Genomic DNA, 23,535 nt, shown 5'->3' with positions numbered 1-23,535 from the left:
TCATCAGCCCTGTTGGCCAGACTGTGGGGTTCTCTACTTACTCAAGATTAAAAGGCTTTCTCCAGGTTTTGTTAACAGTTTGTACTTTATTGCATATGCAACTCTGCTATACCAGCCAGTTAATCTCCCTCCCTCCAAAGTTATCATCTTCATGGTATCAGCCCCATCTTGGGGCCAGTAAGCTACCCCCCTTTCCTTCTGGGGCAGAGTAGATGGAGTCTCTTGAGTAGGCAGTGGGCAGGGAGAGATCTACAACTGGTCATCACAGTCCTCTTCCAAGTATTTACACTTAAATTGGCACCCTTGGGAAGTTGTAAAGGGTCTCCAGGATGGGCAGGAGTGAGGCTTCCCCTCATCCAAGGTACAGGTTGGAAAGAACTAAGGCTGGTCTATCTTGGACCTCAGAAGGTGGAGAAGAGGAGCATGTTCTTGGATTTAGTGTGACTGGGGCATGAGCTGCCCAAACTTGTTCTGGTGGGCGATGTTCTTCGCATCTACGAGAGTCTGAGGAGGAGGCAAGAGAGGGCAGGTAAGAGAGAAGGACCCCTTACCTCACCCACTGCAGCCCTCAACCACCCTGTCTCCTGGACTACCCCACATGCAGAAGGGTCTCCCTTCTCCCCAGACCCAATCACAGAAGGTATGTGTCTGTGTGTAGGGGGGGTGTTCATGTGGAAGAGGATCTGCCCAGGACCCACCTGGTGGTGTATATAAGCCTGACAGTTGTAACACCAGGCAGACAGGTCAGCATAGCTGAGGACCAGTGGGTGTCCTGAGCCTTCGTGGTGCCGCACCATGTGGGCATTGATGTAACGACCACAGTAGACCTGAGGTTGGGGAGTAAGTGTTGGGTAGGGATCAGCACCCACCTGTGGTTTGCTCCTGAGCCAACCTCCAACCCTTCCCCTTTCTCTGCTGCATACCTGATAGCAAGACAGACACACCCAGTTCTCCTGGAGTACTCCACAGTCTTGACAAGGTTGGGTCACATCCAGGCCGGCTTCAGGTATGGGGCATACTGCCACCAAATCGGGACACCAGGGAAGTGGAGTCACAGCATAAAACATGGTCTAGGGTGGGTAAAACTGAGTAAGCTAGGAACTACATCTCTCCATTATATGTTTCTATATCACATGCTCCTACTTGGAGGTACCAGTCGTCCCAGCTTCTCCCTGAGCTCACCTGGTAAGCATAAACATGGTCCCCAGAGCTCTGCATCAGCACTGACTCATCCATGTCCTGACCTCCAACTGCCTCTCCTAGTAGCCTATCTTCTTCTGGTGCTTCCTGGACCAGAATATATGTGAGAGGCCCAATTCTTGCCCCTTCGTCCCCCTACCTGGGTGCAGTGGGCCTTACCTGAGGCTCATTGTCTACTTCCAAGGTCCTGAGATTCCCAATCAGCTTATCGAGAGAGATTTGGGGTGTGGCTCCTTGCACAGATGAGGATGGGGGAGTCTGGTTGTCAGTGTATGAAGCTGGAGGGATTCGGATTAGCTTGGCTCCAACCACAGCCTCCTCTGAGGTGGCCTGGTCCAGTGTGGCTCCCCCTGTAGCTGCCTCTGAGGTGGTCTGGTCCAGTATAGCAACTCCCATGGCTGCCTCTGAGGCGGTCTGGTCCAATGTAGCTTCCCCTGTGGCTGTCTCCAAGGGCTGGTTCTGCGTATGCTCCAACACAGTGGTCTCTGACTTTGTCTGGCCTGGAGTGGACTCTTCCACACATGATGCTGAGGTGGCCTTTCCTGTGCCTACATCCAGAATATTCTCTTCTGGTGGGGTCATCCCCTTGGCTGACCCAGAATTCGCTGTTTGGGGTGCCTTCTTGGTGACTGACTTAGAACTGTATGGTCTCTCCCTATCTTCGGCCTCTGGAACCATGGAAGGGAGATATTTGAGTGTAGGTGCTATCCCCTCTCCTGCTGTTGATCTCCACCCTTCCTTAAACCCCCCATTGCTCCCAATTCCCCATACCCACTCACTTGTGACCCGCAAGCTGCGCCAGTATCTGCGATGAACTTGAATGGTCTTGGTAATTGAAGCCATGGCCCCCAAAAGTGGGGGCCGTGGCAGAGTCAGCAGGGGTGGTGGGTCCCCAAGGAGGGAGCGGACACAGGCAGCCATGGACTCCGAGATGGATGTCAGGTTATAGCCACCCTTTGTTAAGGAAAAGGGGAGGAAAAGGTATGATGGGGGTAGTCCTCAGGGAATTGGGTTAATTTTGGCAAGATAAGAAACACAATAACGATAGTAACATTAGTAACAGGTGACACTGGGTGAGCACCTGCTGTGTGCCAGACCTGATTCTAAGCACTTATGCATATTAACTCACTTAATCCTCATAAGCATATGTGCTCAACCTGTAGAGGAACATGTCTTTACAGTATGGGAACCCCTGGCTGCACCCACACAGAAGCCCCTGGCCTGACCTGGTACTAGCACTCCCTTTTCTCATGTCTATAGGAACCCTGTTCTTTTTACAGGTAAAGAAACTGAGGCTCAGAGTGGTTAGATGACTTGTCTGAGGTCGTAACAGCTGGTTAGAGGCAGTGCTGGGGTTGGAAGCTGGGTTCTCTGATGAAAGCATTCATGCTCTTAACCACCATCCTACCCTGTACTGCCACAAGCAGCCCTGGGGAATTTTTACCAGCCACTGTAATCGCTCTGTGACTTATTGTCCTCATCTGTAAAGTAGGAAAAGTAACAGCATGTAAGTTTGCTGAAAGGGTCAGTGTATATGAACAATGCATCATAATGTTACAGCAGTTATACAGGGCTTCCCAGGTCCTTACACCAGGTACTCTTCCAGGATTAGCCAGCTCCATCTTACAGATGAGGAAACTGAGGCACAGGGAGCAAGGGCACTGAGTAATTTACAAAAGGTCAGCAAGTTTACTTTTGTCTCAGGAACTTGTTAGAGGCAGTTCAGGTAGTGGTAAAAACCATAGACTTTGCAGCTAGGTGCCTGGGTTCAAGCCTTGGCTCTGCCACTATTAAATGTGTGACCTCAGGTTAGTCACTATGCCTCTCTGTGCCTCAGTGTCCCTGATCTTGAGAGAGGAAAATGATGAGGTCAGCAGACTCTACCTCAGAAGGCTGCTTTGTCAAGTAAATGAATTAATAATATATACAAGTACAGAGAAGAGTGTTTTACACATAGTGAACACCCAAGTAAATTAAATCTTTAACACTGATGTTACTATTAATGCCTACTATGTGCCAACAATCCCAGGTGGGGACACTCAAAGACTTTAGCAAATCACTCTGAGTGTCACCAGCCAGCTGGCATGGGAAGAGGGTCTGAGAATGTTACCTCTAGGATAAGGATAATGCGGCCACTGGCAAGGCCCATCAGCAGGTGGGTGAGGTGGGCATAGCCCTCAGGTGACACATTACAGCCCCCGAGCGGGTCCCCTTGTGCAGCATCAAAGCCAGCTGAGACCAGTACCAGTTCTGGATTAAACTGAAGCAGGGTGAGAAGAGATGTGTGGGCATGAGGGTGGGGGCCTTGGTAGGCAGTAGGTGAGAAAGACCCAGAGATACAGAGACAAGGACAAACGAAGATGTGCAAATGCAGGTTAGAGAGATGGGCAACATGGGACTTGGAGACGGGGAGACCTAAGACCAGAGCTCTGAAATAGGAAGGGGAGGACATGGAGACATAAGAGACACCAAGACACTGAGATAGATTAGAAGAGACATGGACACACCAGACTTAGACATGAAATACAGAGACATAGAGATATTTTTAGAAATGTACAGATGGGACACTGAGGGAGAGTCATGAGACAGATACAAGAGACAGAGACATGAGACGGAGACTCAGATGTCAAGACAAGATAACATGGGACACATGTGCACAACACAAGGTTTTATACATGTGGTATCAAAGAGAGGCACACATATACTTCCAACACAGAAGATGACAATGCAAGTGCCACACACAGGAGAAGGTTACATATAGCCACACATACCCACACACAGACAGGTCCATACAGACTGGACTACACATCGCACTAGTCACACACACAGTTTCTCACTTAGGGGCTAGCAATTACAGCCACCGCTGCACAGATACAGTCATACATATGCCATTATACACATACACATCACAACAGGCTACACACAAATCACAGACATGATGCTCACATTCACCCACCCTCAGAGTCAGCCATACACATACAATCTGCCAGAGGAGGTGGCCACCTACAGCCACTCACGCAGTCACACAAATATATACAGGCTACCCACAGTCAGAGAGAGGTACATCAACAGCCATGGCAGATGGACAGATGACTGTCACACACAGCCTCCCGCATGTAGAAAGTCACACACCTGCTGTCACAGAAAAAGCGATGTGCAGTAATACTCAATATCACACCTATCACACAGAGAAATGGCAGTGAAAAATACCTACCTGTGCACTCTCACATATACTCAAACCCTTCCCTGCCTTGCATGCTCAGCTCCAGAGATGGCAGTCACACAGGGCCACCATCGCATACAGGCACTAGTGATAGTGTGTGCACAGGACACATGTACAACCAGGCACACACAGACCACCCCTCATACCCAGAAGTCCCTCAGTTACACAGAGAAGGCAGTCACAAAGAGCCACTGTGTACAGTCAGACCCCTATGCAAAGGGCATCACTGTCACATCCCCCCACAGCTGCCACTATAGCCACCCATAGGATATCTCATAGGACCAGACACCTAGGAGTCAGTCATATGCACACCCGCTGCCACCCACAAACAGTGTCACATACCTCCTGAACCGTACCTCATAGGCAATGGGAAGCACCAGACGATGCCAGGCAGACAAGTAGTCGGTGTCACCCATGTGGGGCCCATTCCAGGCCACGTTGACAGTGAAGCCTGTGCCTGCAGCCCTGCCCATTTGGCTGCAGGCACCCTCATCCCCCATGGGAAAGAAGGTGCCGTGATCATAGCGGTGCAGGGAAATGTATAGCACACTGCCAGGGATGGGGTGGGAAGGGGGCCGTGGCTCGTTAGTGGGCCCCTGGAACCCCGAGGCATGCCCCACCCCCTCCCTCACCACACCCACCCCCTGCCTCAGCCCCTCACCTGGGATCCTCCTCAAATATGTGTTGAGTTCCATTACCATGGTGGACGTCCCAGTCCACGATTAGGATCCTGGGAGGGGATAACTCCTCAGTTACCTGGGCACTTGTTCTCTGGGAGAAGCAAGGGGCTAGACCATGGGTCTGTCTGCAGGGGCATTTATTGCAGGCGGCAGGACCCTGGGTCCCTGGAGAAAGTGGTGGGTGGTAGGTTTGTGGGTCTTATCAGAGTAAGGATGAAAGCCAGAGCCTGGATCCTGAGGGGTTTACTGTGGGCCTGAGCAAGCACTCACAGCCAGACCCCAGGCCCTGTGTGGGGATGTGCTGGGGACTGGGTAGAGTTCTGTCAGGATATAGTTTAGGGGCTGCTGCAGTGAGGGAAGCTGGATCCTGTTTTAAAAAAACCACCTGGGGGCCACAATCTGGGGGTCCTGAGTAAGCACTGACAGGCTAGATCCTTCATCTTCTCCTGGGAAGTGTCAGGCAATTGGACGCTTGGGTAATTCTGGCTTAAATCCTGGGCCCACACCACCCAAAAACTGCTGAGTAAGCACAGGCTGGGGGCCCCAGGGAACTCTCACCGTAGAGCTCGCCCACTGATGGCCTGGGCACAGCGAGCAGCCACAGCCACAGAGTTGAAAAAGCAGAAACCACAAGCGGCATCCCGCTCAGCATGGTGTCCAGGGGGGCGCACCACTGCAGCACCATTCAAAATCTGGGGGAGGAGCAGGGAGCAAAGATTAGACCACCCACCCTCACAGCTTGTCCTACTCTTTCTTTTCTCTCTCCTGTCCCCTCCACCACTACATCAGCTGCTAGGGGCTCCTAGCCCTGCAGCCCCCATCCCCCTGGCTGCACCTCCCTGGGAGCAAAGCCTCTGGTGAGCAAGGGCCCCTCCTCCTCCCCTTGCTCCCTTTCCTCAGGCCCTGCCCCACTCTCTCAGAACTGCCTCTCCCCATCCCACCCCTCACCTCTCCGGAGCTGATACCCTACCCCCATCCCTAAGTGGACATACCTCTCCTGCCAGCACAGCCTCCACCAGGCGGCACACGGCGCCTGTGGCCAGCTGTGCACAGGCGAAAGTGCTGGGGCAGATGTAGATGGAGTCAAAGTTGGTGCTTTCACGATGCAGCTCCCTGGTTTTCATCTTCTCTGTGGCCCGTAGGCGACCCACATACTCAGAACTGGAGCCCAGAGGGGAGCACCCAGGGGATAGTCAGGTGGTCTGTTCCCTCCATGGCCCCTCCAGGGTTCCACAGCAGGGGAAGGCGAGCCCAGGCTCCAACCTCCCCCACCCCATGGCATGTCTGCACTTAAGTCCCCCCCTCCAGGTATGGGGGTCTGACCTGTGGCAGGTGAGCAGCTCAGCATCAGTAGCAGGACGTGGACGAAGGGTGAGGCAGCGCCCAGCAAGGCCCAGCTCCTCCAAGCGTCGCATGATGCGTGAGACCCGCTGAGGCATCTCCGGGTGGTGGCTACAGGTGGGGGACCAGAGGCAGGGCTTAGTGCCTGAGGACGGGGTGGGACCTCCATGCCCACTTAGCCTAGTCCTCCGGCTGCATACCTGTCCCATAAATTGTAGTGACTCATCATCTGTTGGTCATAGACCAGCCCTGTGCGAGCCTGCAGCATTGGCCATGTCAGGACTGGGAATTCAGGGGGCTGCCATGGTCCCTCCTCCTCCTCCTCCTCTTCCTCCATGTTGTCCCCTTCCATATTATCCTCCTCCAGGGCTTCAGCTGCAAGAGGAGGCCACATTCATACTATTCCCCCACTCTGGATCCCCGTAATGCTCTGTAACTCAGTTTACCCAAATGTAAAAAGGGGTGGGAAGCCTGAAACCAGGGCCCAGTGGGACTGAGCCTGACCCTCCCCTACCAAGGCAGCCAAGGAAAGGCAGAGTGAGTTCTGGAAGAGTCTCCCCAACTCATTCCATGCCTGACCCCCAACCAGGCCCATTCCCTGCCTCCTACCTGATCTTACAAGGACCTCCCAGAAGGGCTCCAGGGCTTCCAGAGTGCAACAGAATGATGCCTGGGCACTGTGGGGGAGGAGATGGGGAGGAAATGTAACCAAATGGCCCCTGGGTGGCCAGCAAGGGTCCTGCTTTCCCTCTACCTCCACTGGGGCTCACCTTGGGCAAGGAGCACCAGGGGACTCCAGCATGGGGCAAGGGTCTCCCAGAAGGGTGTGGAGTGAGGCACTGACACCCTCAGCCAGGGAGCGGAGGTTGTAGCCACCCTGGGAGGAGTATGATGAGCACCAGGAAAAAACCAGACATTAGCAGGGAAGAATAGTAATAATAATAATAATACCGAGGTGGTGGTGACTACATGCCAAGCAACGAAGAATTTGAAGGGTGACTTCATTTTGTTCATCATCAAATGCTGCTACGAGGTGATTACTACTATCATTATGCCTGTTTTACATAAGGAAAGCTGAGGCACAAGTTTGGTCAATTAGGTGAGCTTGTCCAGCTACTAAATGGAAATGCTGGAATAGGAACTCCTGCAGGCCTTAAAAGCTTTGCTCTTGTCATCCAGGATCCATAGGCTGAGAGACAGATTAACTCACCTCCAGAGAGAGGATCAGCTTGCCTCCTGCCAGACCCATGAGCAGGTGGGTTAGCTGAGCGAACCCTGCTGGAGTGGCAGCCATCTCACCCTGAGGGGATGTGGAGGGTCAACCTGGCTCTGTATAGCCCCCTTCTGCCCACCTGTCATCCCAGGGAGCCCGCCTTACCTTGGGGTCCCCTTGGAGGGCATCAAATCCAGCAGCCACCAGGACCAGCTGGGGCTGGAACTGAGAGGGGAAAGGACTACAATGAGGCCACTTCCCTTTATGGCCGATCCCTTAACATTGCCCCTGCCCCAACACACCCCAGACCCCCAGGACCTCAAGGGCGATCGGCAGCAGAATGTGCAGGAAAGCCGCAATGTAGTCAGCATCTTGCATCCCCACCTGCAGACAGACAGGCATGATGGGGACATTCTGTCCTCTGCCCTGGGCCAGCTGAAGGGCACAGGTGGGCCTGGCCTCACTTTGAGAGCAGAGTGGGCAGACACTGACCTGACTCCAAGGCACATTGACAGTATATCCTTGGCCCTGGCCAAAACCTGTGGTGGACCAGTTAGAGGCCCTAAGATGGGGCCAGAACCGACCCTCCTCACAGCGGTGGATGGAAAAATAGAGAACGCTGGAAGCAGAGAAAAAAATGAAGTGGGGGTGGGTGGGTTGAGGAGAGTCAATCCTCCAGATAACCCTACCCACAGCTATTAGTTTATTAAACCACTAATTCTCATTAATTCTTAATTCATACATTCATCTCATTAATTCTTAATTCATACATTCATCATTCTTCCACTCAGTTCATTCAGTTTCAACTTACTCATCCTCCCATTCATTAATTCTTCTACTTATTTGTCCATTTTCTCACTCACTCATTCATTTAATCTCCTACTGGAAGCCCTCCCTTGGCAAACATTGCTCTCCCTCCCCCACAGTACCCATGCAGTTCTAGCTCTGAGACCCTGAAACTACAGCATCTATCCCAGCCCCCGAGGACTCCTGACCCCTTGGGGTACTCTAGATCATGCCTGCCCACGACCTTCCTGTGACCATGGTGGCAGCAGAACAAACCCTGTGAAACTGAAGGCCCACAGGGGGCACATGGCTTTCAGTTGGCAGGAGTCAGCTAAGGTGAAAAGAGCATCAGGCCAGGCTGGGAGTTTAGTGTTTCCCCCTGAAGGAAGTGGGTTGACTCAGGGGATAGGGGTGAAACGGAGGGTGAGACTTGGTTCTGTATGTGGAGCTGAAGCAGGGGTGTCAACTGGGCCTCCATGAGGCCAGCAAGGGGCCAGTCTTTTTCCCCATTACCTTAAAGGCCACCTCTACTACTTCTTCTATTTTATAGATGAGAAACTGAGCACTCAGAGCAGTGAGGGGGATTGGCACACAGAATAGATAACAGAAACACACAGTTCTGATTGGAAAGCCAGCAGGGGCCTGGGGAGCACTTAGTTCTGACTGAGGCAGTCAAACTGAATAATCTCTTATCCATCCATCTGTTCATCTACTTTCCACCTTGTTCCAGAAAGGATTTAAGGCAACATTTACAGAAATGAAAGAAATGGTGGTAATCAATGAATCTAGACAAACTGTCACATTTTAATAAATTGATAATGTAGTTGGAAATTTAATGCAATTGGTATAAAAAGATTCTTGACATTGAAGAAAAATATCCTGAAATTGGGGAATGAAACCCATGAGAAAGCTCTGGTCTTGAGTAGGTGGAGAATGATTGCTTTCTTTTGACTCTGAGAGATAAATATAGGTTCTAAAATTTTTTTTAGTCAGTTAACCATTAGAGGAAGATAAATACACAGTAGAACATAAAGATTATCATCAGGGGAAGACAGGAATAAAGAAAGTAACTGAAGAAAGCCAACCCCACAAGAGAACCAACCACTGCAGTTAATACAAGAACTAACACTCAAGGAACCTAAGTTTATAAATCAAACAGAAGGAGATTCTACAATAAATCTGACTGACTGCCAATGAAAGAATGATGAACTGATAACACAGGTTACCTCCTTGCTTTCCTTTGACCCCAGTCAAAAGATAGTAAAGTAATTCTAAACAAGTATCATCCAAGAAAGACAAAAAATGGAAGAAAAGACTTAGAGATGTAAACAAATCTCTGGAAGGTAGTCTTTGAGGTTCCAGCAGCCTCAGGGGGCCTTCTCCCAGGAGGATGACCTGAAGTGTCCCTTCTGGAGAAATCAAACACACACCCAAGTCAATGCACACAAAATCAATTTGGAATAGCTAATTCCCTGAATGACCAATTTACTAAATCTATTTGTTTCTTTTAACTAGTTAGCTTTAGTTTACCTGTTTTCCTTGTCTTCATTAATAGTATTTTAAGGACTGACCAATTTGTCTCCACCCAAGGACCCTGCTGATAGAGTAAGAGACTGGAAAATGGGAAGCTGGGAGATTGAAGGACATGGATAAATGTTGTTCCATTGGTATTTCCTTATTCATGAGGAAAAATGCATTGAATATATTCACCATTCTTCATATCCACGCATATGGTCAATAATATAACCACAAAAGAACACAGCTATAGCATCCAATGCATTTATGAAAACAAAAAGAATGATTAATGATATTAAGGAATTCTTGTTAACTTGTTTAGAGATGGTATTATAGTTACGCTTTTTTAAAAAAAAAGTCCTATGTATATTCTAAAATATTTACAGAGGAGATGATATATCTGGGATTAACTTCAAGATATTACAGGAGGGTGGGAGTTAGGGCAGGTATACATGAAATAAGATTGGCCAACGAGTTGATAAATGTTGAAGTATTCAGTTCAAGAAGCCAGAAATGAACAAAGTAAAGAATACGGGAGAAAGAAATTAATAAAGATAAAAACAGAAAAAATTATTAGGTATAAAAAAATAAACAATAAAACAGTAGAGAGGCCCCCAAAGCCAAAAGCTAGATTTGAGAATTAAAATTGACAAACCTTTGGCAAGGCTGAGGGTAAAAAAAGAGATGCCACCACTAGAACAGACTCCCTTTTTTCTGGCATTTGGCAGGATCCCATCTAATGGCTCCTTGCCCACACATTCCCTAAAGTTGAGACCTATCAATGGACATTTTCTGCCCCATCCCAGGAAATGCCTTTCAGGAAACAGACCTATACACACCACAGCAGAGAAGCCCTCGGAGAGCCACCTTCAACAGTGCTTTATTCTTAGTGTCTAGTTATCAAATAAAGATCACTAGTCATTTGAGGAAAACTGAGTGAGCTTCTAAATAGCATTCTATAAGAATACCAGGAATGAGGACATAGAAACAGGGAGGAAGAAAGTGCTTTCGGAGAATAAAAGAATGTATACATACATAACTCAACAGAAGGGCTTGATGGTAAAGCTGAAGAAATCTCCTAGGACAAAGAGCAAAAGGAAAAAGAGAAAATACAAGAGAATACAAAAAAAACCCAAAAAACCAGGCAGTATAGAGTAGAAAAAAATCAAAGATCTACGAGAAGAAAACTTCCAAGGATTTAAGAAAGGCATGAGTCTTCGGATGTAAGTTACCCACTGCTAAACAGAATGAGAGGGGTGAGGTGAAAGTTTGGAATACCAAGGATGAAGAAAAGAATCTAAAACCATCACAGTGGAAAAGAGATTACTTGGAAAATAATAAAAATCAGACTGACATCAGACACTTGCCAGTAATACTGAATGGTGGAACATAATAAAGCAATGTCTAGAGAACAGCTAACCTACATTAGATTATAGGCCACAGGAGCTCAGGATCTATGGGGAAAAAGTGGATTCTATGCAGTTTGACAGACGGCTGCATAAAACAACTATTTAGTAGTGCCCCCTACTGACAAGGACTTAATCACTTTCTGCAGGTAGGGGAAACTGGTACCACCTTTCTGAAGGGAAGTCTGGTAGTGACCCCAGACTTTAAAGTATGCCAACCCTCTGACCCAGCAATCTACTATTGGAAATTCATCCTACAGATATACTCAGAGAAGTGGGTATATTTATCAGACTACTCACTATAGAACTGACTGTAATAGCAAAAACTGGGAAGCACCATAAATGACCAGAGATGTAGCCATACAATGGAACACTGTATAGCCCCTTACCAAGACCAGGTGCTTTTTAGAGGCACTAACATGGACCGGTGTCTATGACATGCTGTTAAATACAAAAAGCAAGCTGCTGAAGAACATGTAGAGGACTGTTCCATTAGGCAGTATGCTAATAATGGTGATGATAATAATGAATATTCATACATCTAGAGGAAAAATTCTGTTTAAGGATATAACCTAAACTTTCAATAGTCATTTTGGAGGTAATGGGAAATTCCAGGAAACTTACGGCTTTAGACGTTTCTGTATTACTTTATTTTTTAAACAAATACTTTACAATAGTCATAATTAGAAAAAATAAAGTAGTAATTTGAGGTTCACTCCAGCCCCAGGGAAAATTGGTGAACAAGATCTCCAAGTATTTGTGAGCTCAAATCTCATCTCTTTCACCACCTCTCTATGTGACCTTGTAACCTGTAAGCCTCAGTTCCCTCATCTGTAAAATGGGAAACCCAATAGTACCTACCTCAGAGTGAAATTAAGAGAGCATAGATATGCAGAGAACAGCACAGAGCCTGGTGCAAGGCAGGCCCAATGAATATGAAAGCCTTCCCTTTCCCCGCCCTCAGGCCCCTTCTGCCTGGGCCTGTAAGGGTGAGGGGTAGCTCAGAGTCCAGCATCTAGGCTGGCACTTGGGGCATACCTGGGGTCCTTGTCAAAGGTAAACTGTGTCCCTTGACCATGGTGTATATCCCAATCCACAATGAGTACCCTGCGAGCAGAACAGAGGGGGGCACTGTGTAAGAAGATCAAACTGCACCTGGGGGAAGTGCCCAGACCAGGATACCCCACCCCATGTCATCCCCATCACACTTGTCCTGCTGCTTGCTGCAGACCTCTGAATGTCATGCTTCTGTTGAGCATAGCGGGCAGCTATGGCCACGTGGTTGAACATGCAATATCCATCCATTAGACTGTGTTGAGCATGGTGTCCAGGAGGCCTGGGCAGGACAGGGAATGCCATAGATTGGTTGGGGGGGGGGGTCCTCCTCTGCAGAGACGGACTCCCCCTGCTGGCTAATCATGGATCACTAGACCTCCCCACCAGTGCTGATGCCTGCAAATATGCCAGGAACCGAGTAATTGGGACCCTCAGACCCTCACCTCCAGTCCACTGCTCTCTCTCCAAAGGAAATTTGATAATGTGCATTAAAGTCATCAATGGATACCCTCACAACCCAGTCATTCCATTCCTGGGGTTGTAGCCCACAGCCTATATTACAAAAAGGCTAAAATAACATGTTTATAAATGGACAATATTTGCGGTGGCATTTTTTGGAAACAGCAAACGATTAGGGAGAACCAAAATGCCTATTGGTAGGCAGGGTTGGCTAATTTACATGCATTTGTGCAATGGCATTCTATGAAGGTCTAAGCTCTACACTGTTAGAAAAAAGCTTTCCAAGATGTGTAAGTGAAAAATGCATGGTACAGAAGGCAGCATGTTGAGTAGTACCACCATTTGTGGCTAAAAAAGAGTATGAAGAGAAAGGCTGTATCTTCTGCATTTCGTCAGTCCTGGGATGCCAACAGTGATTAGATGTATGGTGATTTCACAGGCCAACAACAAAGCAGAAAATACTGCCAACTGAATTCTGAGATACCACTGCTTGTAAAATCTGGATTTCAAGGTGGTTGAAATATGAAAACATATACATCTTAGGGTCAATGAGATGATATGGTACTTATTCCATGAATAAGTACCATATCTGTTTCTGGGAGGACACCTGAGTCAATAGTTATGACGACTACCTCCAGGAAAGGCAGCAGGTGTCTGGGGGATGGAGGTGGGAAGGAGACTTTTTCTTGTGCCCCCTTTTCTACCTTTTGACTCTTGAACCATGTGAATATACTACTCATACCAATATATTTTACATTTGAGGGAAGAAATTCTTTTAAACTTAAAAAGTCAAATGCTGGCAGGTCCTACCTGATAATGGCCATGCCATTTCGGATCTCGGCCCCTAGGACTGCATCCACCAGCCGAAGGACAGAGCCTGAGGCCAGGCAGGCACAGGTGTATGAGTTCTGGAGAGACAGTGGGGAGCCATAGGGATTGAGGGAGAGAGCAGCCTTGTCTACTCAACTGCTTCTTCCCAAGGTGGGGTGAGCAATGGGATGGGGGAGTCCAGGATTGCCACCACCCTCTGTCCTCACAGTTCTCTTCCATACCGGATGCAGATAAACTGAGTCGTAGGTGTCTGCTAGGATGTGGAGCTCCTCCTCATTCATGTACTGGGTTGTCTCCATCAGATCAATGTATTCTAGACTGGGGACACAAATGGTGGATGAGACACAAGGGCCTGCCTCCTCCCTCTTTGGCCTGAGTGCCATGTCCCCTCCTCAGCTGAGTCCTGATCAAGTCAGGCCACCTCAACTGTCAATCTGGGGGAAGAGCTGATAAAGGACACATTCCTTGCTTCTTCCCTAGCCTACCCCATTTCCAGTAATATCCCTTGCCCTCAGAGTTCTAGCCATACCAAATCCTACCTTCAGGCCTTTGGCCAGACTGTTTTAGCTCCCTGAACCTCCCTTCCCTTTGGCCCTCCTTTCCATCTGACTCCAGCTCAGATATCCCCTCTGTCAAGCTAGCTTTCCTTGAGCCACACCATACCAGGCCTCTTACTCTGGGTTCCTGCAGCTCTGTGGGGGAACCCCCTGATCATCTGTCCATACATCCACCATCTGAATACACACCAGATTATAACAATAATCACTCATTATGGGCTGGTGATATGTCAGGTACTATATGAAGTATCTGACACATATTGAACCCTTCTAAGGAACTTAATGTTTACTAGCCCCCATGTTACAGGCAATGACACTAAGATTCAGAGAGGCTCAGTGACTTGCCCAAGGCCACAGAGCCCATAACATTCCTGCCCAAAGCATCCAGCCTGCCCTGGTTGGCCCAGGGCAGCCTCCTCCCAATCCCTACAAGGCTCCCAAGTCTTCACCTATGTACAAACATCAGCTCTTCCTTTTCGGCGAACCGGGCCTGGGGAGACATGAGGAATAAAGGGCTAAGGCACTGGCTGCATCCAGGCTCCTGCCTTCCCCCTAGGGTGTTGGCCAGAGGACTCACCTGAAAGGATATGCAACGGTCCAAGAGGCCCTCCTGAATCAGCTGCTTTCTGATGGCATGGAGCCGCTCAGGGCCTTCTGGGATGCTAGGCAGATATGGTCACACATACACAGATATGTACGGTATTGGCGAGCACATCTGCTTCTGCCCATCTTCCCCATCCAACCCCCACAGTTGCTCACACCAGAAACTTTGGAGTCATATCTGGAGCCTGCTGGCTCTGTTCTCACAATATACCCAGAGCCTGCCCCTCTCCTTGTCACCTCTGCTGCTGCTATCAGAAACCACTTGCCTAGGCCATTGTACTCAGCTCCTCACTGGCCTCCTTACTTCTGCCCTCACTTGGTTCAGAGTCCTTTCTCTGCACAGCAGCTGGACAGTGGTTAAATTCAAAATCAGATTATATCCCTCCTCTACTTAAAACCTTGTGGATCCCATCTCATTTGGAGTAAGAGCCAAAGTCCTCCCTATGCCCCAGAAGGCCCTTGATGACTTGCCCCATCACCTCTCTGACCCCATCTCCTACCATTTGCCCCTTACTCACTGCTTCTCCTGCACTGGTCTCCTCCCTGTTCCTCAATCAAACCAAGTCCCTTTCAGCTGGCTTTTCTCCTTGCCTAGAACACTCTTCTAAATGTCTCCATGGCTTGCTCCCTTACTTCTTTCAGATCCCTGCTCAAACAGTGAGGCCTTCCCTAACCATCCTATTTAAAACTAGAGTCCCTGACTGACAATGACAAACTGGATTGAGCAAAACTTTGTTTTAAAAGGGTAACCTTAAAGATTACGACTCAAACTTTGGAAGAACTAAGTTGATTGGCAGTGCAAAGAATCGTAATATGTGAAAATCCTTTAATAAAAATTTATTGACTTTATTTTTAAGAAATTAAAAGTTAAATGAGTCCCCTCCATTTCATTTTCTGCTGTTCCTCCTGCTTCAGTGTTTCTCCACAACACTTCTCTAACACACTAGATCATTTACTTTTTGTTTGTGTGTTTACTGTCTGTCTTTTCCCTCTAAAATGCAATTCCATGAAGGGGTTTTGTTTGTTTTGCTGCTGTGTCGATAGTTCCTCAGGAGATGGTAGATATGTATTCAATAATGAAGTGTTTTGTCATCATGAGTCTTCTTTTGGGATAGGGGAGATAGATAAATTGGCAAATATGTAAGCATAATAAATGAACGACGACATGGGCTAGGAATTTCTCCAAGAGAAGGTGTGTATGTGTGTGTGTGTGTGTGTGTTGGGGGGGAGTGGCCAGGCAAAGCCCTCTCTGAGAGTCTCCCTGAAATATGAATGTTAACTGGGAGAGGAGAAAGTGGAAATAAATCTCTGGAAAAGGGACTGGCCAGGGTAAAGACCGGAGATGAGAGAGTGCCTGGCATGCTGGAAAAACAGCAAGCGGACAAGTGCGCATGAAGTGAAGCAAATGAGGGGAGGATTCACTGATGTGGTCACAAAGGTGGAGCCAGATCACGTGGAACCTTAGAGGCCAGGATGAAGAATTTGGACTTTGCCTTGAGGGTATGGTCTGCCCTTAAAGAATTTTAACAGATCATCTTGTACACATATTTTTAGGCTGCTGGTTAGAGAACAGAAGGCAGGAGGGTGGAAGGGGACTTAGAAGGCTGCTACAAGTCTAGTGAGTGGTGATGGAGTGGAGGCGATGAGGACAGGTTGGATACTGAATACACTGAACACAAAACCAAGAAAATTTGCTGATAGCTTACAACATACGTGAGCTTACAACATATGTAAGAGAATGGGAGGCATATTTCTTCCATTTCAGCACAAAGACCCTTTATCAGGGAAGCCTTTTGGGAACCATGGATATTAGTCTAGCCTCCTCTATCAATACTCTTGAATCCCCTGGTCTTAAGTCCTCCTTCATGGGACACTTCACACTGCTGTTCGCTGTTTAATGATCTGCTACAACTCACCTACCAGCTCCTTGAGAAGCCCTGTTTGTCTTGTCCAACATGTTTTTATCACCAACTCCTGGCACACAGCAGGCCCTCAATAAATATTTTTTCGCTAAATGAAAAGAACCTTTTCAAGCCTGAGTCCCATCTCCCCTAAATCATTTGCTTCTAGTCTCTGAGTTAGGGTAAGACAAGGTTCATTCTTGCTAATGGGCTCTAAGTGTGGTCTGGGGACAGCCTGGAGGAGCCAGCCTTACCTGTCATCCCAGAGGCAGTGGAATTCATTTAGCTGCTCATCAAACACCAAGCCCGTGCCAGACAGTGTCTTGGCCTCAAGGTTCGGATCCTGCAGCAAAAAAAATGGAAGACATCAATCCATTTGGGGCCTGTGTTGGAGGGAGCAACCCATACTGTCCATGATGGAGAAGCTCAGGGTTTGATTGTCATAGGAGATTAAATTCTGGCCAGGCCACTCTCACCAGCCCTTGTAACCCGATGATTAGGTCTTGTTCGGCTGCTTGGCTGAGCTTTTTCATTCTGCCTTTCTTTTTCACATCAGCTAGACTGGGGCTGGTGCGGGCTCCAGCACCCTTCTTGACACCTCGCTTCTGCCAAACAGAGAAGGATCAGAGTCCGGTGCACGGCCCGCTGCTCCCCCAACCCCACCTTATCAGGGCAGGTCTGGGGCCTCACCGAGGTGATGCCGGAGTTGCGGGGGGGTGAGCGTGGGTTATGCCTGTTTCTTCGCTGCCTGGCTGTGGAGGAATCCTGACCGGTGGAGGTCATGGTTGAGGAGACTTTACCCTGAGACGGTTCTGAGGAGTGAGGTGGGGGTGACCGTGAAGGGGCTGGAGTGCCCCGAGGACCCCACATCCCACGTTCTTCCCCGGCCCCGCCCCTACACTAGTCTCCATCCCATCTGCAACCCTATTCCCTCACAGCCTTCTAAACTCCGCCTCTCAAGGTCCTCTCCTTCCAACAGGGTGTTCATTCCACCTGGTCCCGCCCATTTCACTAGACTGCTACCTTTAGCGCTATTCTTTTCCCTTCCAAAATCTTGCACTTTCACTGAGCAATTAACCCAGGATCAGTCTGTTCTAACACCTACCTTTTCCAGCTGGTCACTGCCCCTTCCCCTCTACTAAATCCCATTCCCAGTCTCATACCTCTAAACCTCGCCAAGACCCCGCCCCTTCCTAAACCTGCCCCTTCCATCCAATCTCCAGGGATTATCACCCACCCTTTCCCTCAGCCAAACCCAGCTCCGGCTCCGACTCCACCCTTAACGATCCACTTAACTCCACCCCTTATCGGGCCGGACCGCACCTTCCACTTGGCCAGATCCCGCCCCGTAGCGTTTCACATAACCCCTCTCCTCCAGGAACGGCCCTTTTCCTCCCACTAGACCCCACCCCCTGCCCAAACCCTACCCCTAATGCATCACCAAGTCCCTTCAGCCAATTTTGAGCCGCCTCCTGCCAGCCCCCTCCCCCTTCCCGCCCCTGTCGGTGCCGACCAATCCCTTCAGTGCCACTCACGGAACACAGCCTTTTTCTCAAACCCCGCCTTCTGCTCACACCGACAACCACCCGGAGACTTGTGCAGCTGCGGTTGCCCGAGACTCTCTTTCCCATTGGGCCGGATCTATTGCCCGCCCCAATCCCGCTTGCGTCAGGGGCGTTCTGCCAGGCCGCGCCCACCTTCAGGCCACACCTCCCACGAATTTACAAAGCGGAACCATGCACTTTAGCGCGCGACGTTGGCCGTGCTGCGCCTGCGTGAAGCGCGCCCTGGCCGTTCGACGCGGCGCTCAGCTTCCAGCTCGCCCCTCCCCCAACCGCCGCCACTGTCGTCCCGTCTGCGATGTCCGTTCTCCGCCGGCCCTGTCCCGTTACCTTAGGAGCCCCACAGGCCCGCGCCAGCTGTGCCGCACGATGACTCGAGAGCACGCAAGCAAGCGAGGGAGTAGGAAGGGGCGTCTTCTCTCCTCACGCGACTTCCCGCGCGGCGCGCCGTGCCGTGATGACGTAGAGCGGGCGGGCTGGCGGCTGGGTCCGCTGCGCGGATGAAACTGGATGAGGGCTAGTGGCGGCCAAAATGGGAGTGGTGATGATGATAAATGTTGCGAGGATTTTCTGAGTCATTATTCACTAAGGTGGTACACAGAAGCATCCACCAGATGTTACCTATTAGTACCCTTCCGCGAAAGTGGATAGTGGGGCGGAAGGAGTCTTAGTGGGGCCAAGTAATTGTAATGAAAGCAAGTATTATGTGACAGGCATTGGCGTGCGCCACAATTCTGTGAGGTAATTCCCGTTATTAAGGCTGCTTTGCAGGTAAAGAAACTGAGGTTAGGCCACTTACCCATGTGACCTTGGGCAAGTTACTGAACGTCTCTGTGTTTCAATTTACTCATCTGGAAAATTGTGATAATAATAGTGTACCGGGCCAGAACGGACTCGATGAGGGGAGTTTTTCTTGGGCGGCAACTCACCCTGTCAGCCTCTCTCACCAACCTCTGCTCCCAAGCTGTAGTAGAAAGTGTGTGCCTGTGGGGTTGGGGGAGTTTACCCCATGAGCACCCTCAGCGCCCTCCCACCCTATGTCTAAATGTCTAAATAGCCCCGCAGGAGGCCCGTTTCTCCTCCTAATCTCCCTCTCTCATTCTTCACCATTTCCTACCGGACTGTAAGCTGGGGCTGGAGAGATAAGCGGTCTGGGGTTCAGCATCGCTGACTAACAGATTGACAGCCCTACCGCCCAGTAGCCGGGTCCCTAACCCTCTTCAAAACCCCAGCTCCAGTCTTCTCTTATCTTGTACTCTTTTCCTACAGGAACATGTCCTAGTGGAAGAGGGTCACAGTCCTAAGACCTTTAAACCACATACACCAAAGAAAACATAACAGTACACACTGAAGAACATCCTGGGGTTGTGATGCCTGCAAAGTAATGGAGTAGGGAGTCATCTAAGGGCCAAGGCCCATGTTTCTGTATAGTCAGAAAAGAGGTTCCTGTAGAGCAGAGGCCCACAAACTTTCTATAAAGAGCCAGATAGGAAATATTTAAGGCTTTGTAGGCCACCTATAACTTCTGCGACATATTCATTCTTTTTTCCTTCTTTTCCTTTTCTTTCTTTCCCTTTAAAAATGTGAAACAGGCTGTAGTGTGACTTTGGCCTGAAGGCGATTATTTGTTGATCACCACTGGGGAGTGTAGTGTTTGGTTTCCTTTATCTGACTGGGATGAGTGCAGACTTTTCTTGCTTCCTGAGGAGAGATATTCCTTTTGTGTCAGGTGTGAGAACAGGGATTCATGGACAGGGTCAGGTCGCTTCTGATCTTCTATCAGGTCAAGCAAATGTTCCTGGACAGAGTGAGGACAGAGGTTTTTATAGTTTCTGTAGTGTTGTTCCTCTGCTGAACCAAGCAGGGGTTTCTATACAGAACAAGACAGTTGTTTCTAGAGAACTCCAGACTAGGGGTTCCCATACAAGTTCAGGATGGGGCTCCTTAGACTGCGTTATGATGGTTTCCTACAAAGAGATCAGGTGATCCAGTTCAGGGTAGCACAGACATTTCTGTACAGGTTCAGAGCTATGTTCGTATAGATAGTAGGATCAGGTGCTTGTGCCCAGATTCAGTCAAGAGATTGTATTAATTGGGCTAAATTGTGTAGCCTCTGTAACAATAAACCCAGAATCTCAGGGGATTAACAAATACGTGTTTGTTTTTTGCTCATACAAAATCCAATGTGAATATTTACTACTGATAATTCATGGACCCAGGCAACTTCCATTTTGTGGCTCTGCTCTCTGAGTCCTTGGAGTTCTCACTGTTCAACTGGTAAATGGGGAAAGAGAGGGTGGAGGATTCCATGAGAGGTTTTCATGGGCCAGGCCTGAAAGTGGTGTATGTCACTTTGCCCATACCATGTTGGTCAGAATCTGTCTTTTGTCCACATCTGACTTTAAAGGAGTTTGGAAAAGTGAGTGAGCTCAGGAAGAGGGAACAGCTTTGATGAGCCTATAGGAGTGCCTGCTACAGGACTGTATAGACTCCTCTGAGCTACACTGTCCAATGTAGTAGCCACTTGCTATAGTCAGGACAGTGGTTCCTGTACAGGGTGAAGGTGGGGCTTCCAGGATGAGGCCAGGGCAAGGGCTGTCCAAGAGAGTCACATGAAGGCTTCCCATTCAAGGTCAGGAGAGTGTTTCTAGAGAGCAAGTTTAGGAGTTCCTATAAAGGATCAGGTCAGAAATTCCTGTAAATGAGTCAAGTGAAGGCCTTCTATTGAGAGTCAGGAAAGTTTCTCTGCAGAGAGTCCAGTCAGATGTTCCAGTACAATTGTATGCAGGGCTTCTTGCAGAGGGTCAGGTCTGTGGAGCCAACACAGAGTGAGGATGGGAAGCCCTGTACAGTGTCTGGGCAGGGTGTCCTGTGCCAGGGGAGGCCATGGGTGCTGTGTAAGATGACATCTCAGCTTAAGGTAGAGGGTCAGGATAGGCGTCCCTGCCATAGGGTCAGGAAAGGGTTTTCTGTATAAGTTCAAGACTGAGGTTCATGCTGAGAGTTGGGTCATGGGTTCTTGTAGACTCTAGGGATTAGTGTGAGATCAGGGATTAGCACAGAGTGACATTGGGAGTCATTGTCAACAATGGAGGCAAGGGATTCTACATTCAGTCAGGGTTCCTGATTTCTGCAGAGAGCTAGGTCAGTGTTTCAGCACTGGATTTGATTGTGAGTGAAGTGTTTCTAAAATGCTACCACTTGGAGGACAGAGCTCCCTTACAGTGTGAGGAGGGAGGTGCTTTGTCCAAGGTCAAGGCAGGATTCCTGTAGAGAGACTGAGGCTCCTGAAGAGGGTCAGGACAGGCGTTTCTGTAAGGGGTGGTACAGGGGCTTCCTTACAGGGCAAATTCAGAGATTTCTAACCAGGGTAAGGCAGAGGTCCTGTGCTGTGGGAGGCAAGACAGGGGCTCTTCCTATACAAGGTGAGGGCTGATGTTCCTGTCCAGGGTCTGGATGGGTTTCCTGTTGATAATTCTTGAGAGGGTTTCCTTAGAGGACCAGGCAAGGGCAGCCATTCTTCTAGGGGTTGGGGCTGGGGGCTCCTGACAAGGTGGGGCCGGGCACATTTCCCTCACAAGTTCCAAGAGGGGTTTCTGTTCAAGACAAGGACAGTGGTTCCTGCAGGATGAGAGGGCTGGAGTTTCTGTGGGGCGGCCAGGCCGGAGGCTTTTATAGGGCCAGGGCAGTTCTGGAGAATCCCTGTGATGAGCATGGACTACTGTGATTAGTGGGCTAGTGTAGCCATTATTAGCTGAAGGGGTGCTCTTTTGTTGAGGCCAGCCATACTGTGTTCAGGATATGCAGGCCCACAGTTCTCATCTTTGGAGCTTTAGGGGAGAAGCCATGAAGAGAAGCAGCCCAATTAAGGGTGAGCAAGACTCACTTTGGCAGGGGTTACGCATCCCGAATCCATTCCTTAAACTCAGTGTGGTCAGGAAAAGTTACTTATCAATTCCAAGCCTCACTTTTTCATTAGTAAAATGAATGAGTATACTTTCCTCAGTTTTTTCTCCCAGTGTTCACAAACTAAAGCAACTGAAGCCTCCCAGCTGCTGCCCGACCCACAGTGAGCCAGCCCTCTGTCAGTAGTGCTGTTTGCTATTAGGAGCTACTGCTAGTGTGGAGGCTAAGCCATGCAGCCTGGCTTTCCTGTGACACCAGTTGTGTGGCTTTGGGCAAGCCACCTAAACCTGCCTGGCTTAGGATGTCACCTGACATAGCGTACGCTCCTGTGTTAACAGTTTTTCCATTTAGGAAGAACAGATTCCACTTTGCAGGGAGCAGTTCACCCAGTTGCGCAGGAGTGCTGGGAAGGTTGCTGGCACTGAGGGGAGCTCCCCCACACGTACAGGTCTAAATATCCCCCCATAGGCTATTTTGTCCTCGTAATCTTCCCCTCTCTTCTCTACCATTTCCCACAGGGCTGCAGCTGAGCTGCGCCAAGAGAGATAAGAGCTGAGTGACAGGAAGGCTCATGGACAGCCCCATTGTCCCATACTGGCCTTCTGACCTTCTGGGTGTTTACCATTCCAGCCCCACCCCTTCCTCCCTTTCCTGTTCTGAACATGTCTTTTGTCCCTTGGAAGAGGGTCCCTAACTTATGCTGACTGAAGCTATACATGTTGATGTTTCCATGAACAAGTGTCCACAGAGCTGCTCACATTGTCAGACACTCAGACATGGCATTTGCCACATGATATGCTCACACACACACAGACTTGCACAGAAATACTGCTGTTATTAGACACACAAAGGCATTCTGATATGCAGACCTTCATGGCCACACTATTATACCTTCACTCCTTGTTGCACATTCCTGTTCAATACTGAAGTCTCTGTTCAGCATTCCAAAACAGTTTATTGCACAGATCAAATTCTGTGCCCAGTACATATGCTGTCACACTGTGTCAAAGATCAGGCCATGTGGTGCGCAATCACAGAAGCACAAGCCCACATGTTTCCTCAGCACACAGTTTTGGGCACACACTTTCATTTCTTTCCATACAGCCACCCATGCCCTGCCACTTGTCATCACCTGGTGTCCTACACACCATCTCACACATCTTACGGTCACAACCATGTGGCTCAATCAACCATTCACATGCTGTCTCTCACATGACGTGTGGGTACACATGTCATACAACCCAGGTGCTGTCACAGTTTCATGGGTACTGTTACATTTGCACACGATACCCCACA

The 23,535-nt window shown here is 49.1% G+C and overlaps 1 protein-coding gene across 11 annotated transcripts; it reads right to left on the bottom strand.

Moving 5' to 3' along the window:
- Positions 1 to 66: 66 nt before the first annotated feature.
- On the bottom strand, positions 67 to 18,919 carry HDAC6 (histone deacetylase 6). Of its 11 annotated transcripts, none has more exons than XM_073227356.1 (29): positions 18,664 to 18,918; positions 17,462 to 17,583; positions 17,248 to 17,376; positions 17,026 to 17,114; positions 14,845 to 14,929; positions 14,717 to 14,757; positions 13,932 to 14,028; positions 13,690 to 13,787; positions 12,596 to 12,700; positions 12,403 to 12,471; positions 8,150 to 8,276; positions 7,976 to 8,041; positions 7,823 to 7,882; positions 7,655 to 7,744; positions 7,215 to 7,321; positions 7,054 to 7,121; positions 6,645 to 6,819; positions 6,427 to 6,555; positions 6,096 to 6,264; positions 5,662 to 5,795; positions 5,085 to 5,153; positions 4,780 to 4,972; positions 3,311 to 3,460; positions 1,980 to 2,154; positions 1,360 to 1,868; positions 1,183 to 1,287; positions 924 to 1,070; positions 695 to 827; positions 67 to 504 (listed from the first exon to the last, which is right to left on the bottom strand). In XM_073227356.1, exons 2-29 carry the CDS (start codon positions 17,552 to 17,554, stop codon positions 353 to 355), a joined length of 3,564 nt encoding a protein of 1,187 aa, XP_073083457.1. In that variant the 5' UTR covers positions 17,555 to 17,583; positions 18,664 to 18,918; the 3' UTR covers positions 67 to 352. The 11 variants fall into 11 exon arrangements, with proteins under 11 accessions (XP_073083457.1, XP_017526943.1, XP_017526938.1 ...); XM_017671454.3 differs by having other exon boundaries at positions 699 to 827; positions 17,248 to 17,373; positions 18,664 to 18,917; XM_017671449.3 differs by having other exon boundaries at positions 699 to 827; positions 18,664 to 18,916.
- Between the last annotated feature and the right edge of the window lie 4,616 nt (positions 18,920 to 23,535).

This window comes from Manis javanica, chromosome X, assembly GCF_040802235.1.
Source record: "Manis javanica isolate MJ-LG chromosome X, MJ_LKY, whole genome shotgun sequence".
Lineage (NCBI taxonomy): Eukaryota > Metazoa > Chordata > Mammalia > Pholidota > Manidae > Manis > Manis javanica.
Note: the sequence above shows the minus strand (reverse complement) of the source record. Positions and strands in the feature narration are given on the sequence as shown.

Excerpts from the sequence above, each read along its gene's own strand:
- HDAC6 (XM_073227356.1), bottom strand. The coding sequence starts at position 17,554 with ATGACCTCCACCGGTCAGGATTCCTCCACAGCCAGGCAGCGAAGAAAC. Across the intron at positions 14,758-14,844 it reads ACCGTTGCATATCCTTTCAG|GCCCGGTTCGCCGAAAAGGA; the intron begins GTGAGTCCTCTG and ends ATGTCTCCCCAG. Across the intron at positions 5,796-6,095 it reads AGGCTGTGCTGGCAGGAGAG|ATTTTGAATGGTGCTGCAGT; the intron begins GTATGTCCACTT and ends CTCCTCCCCCAG.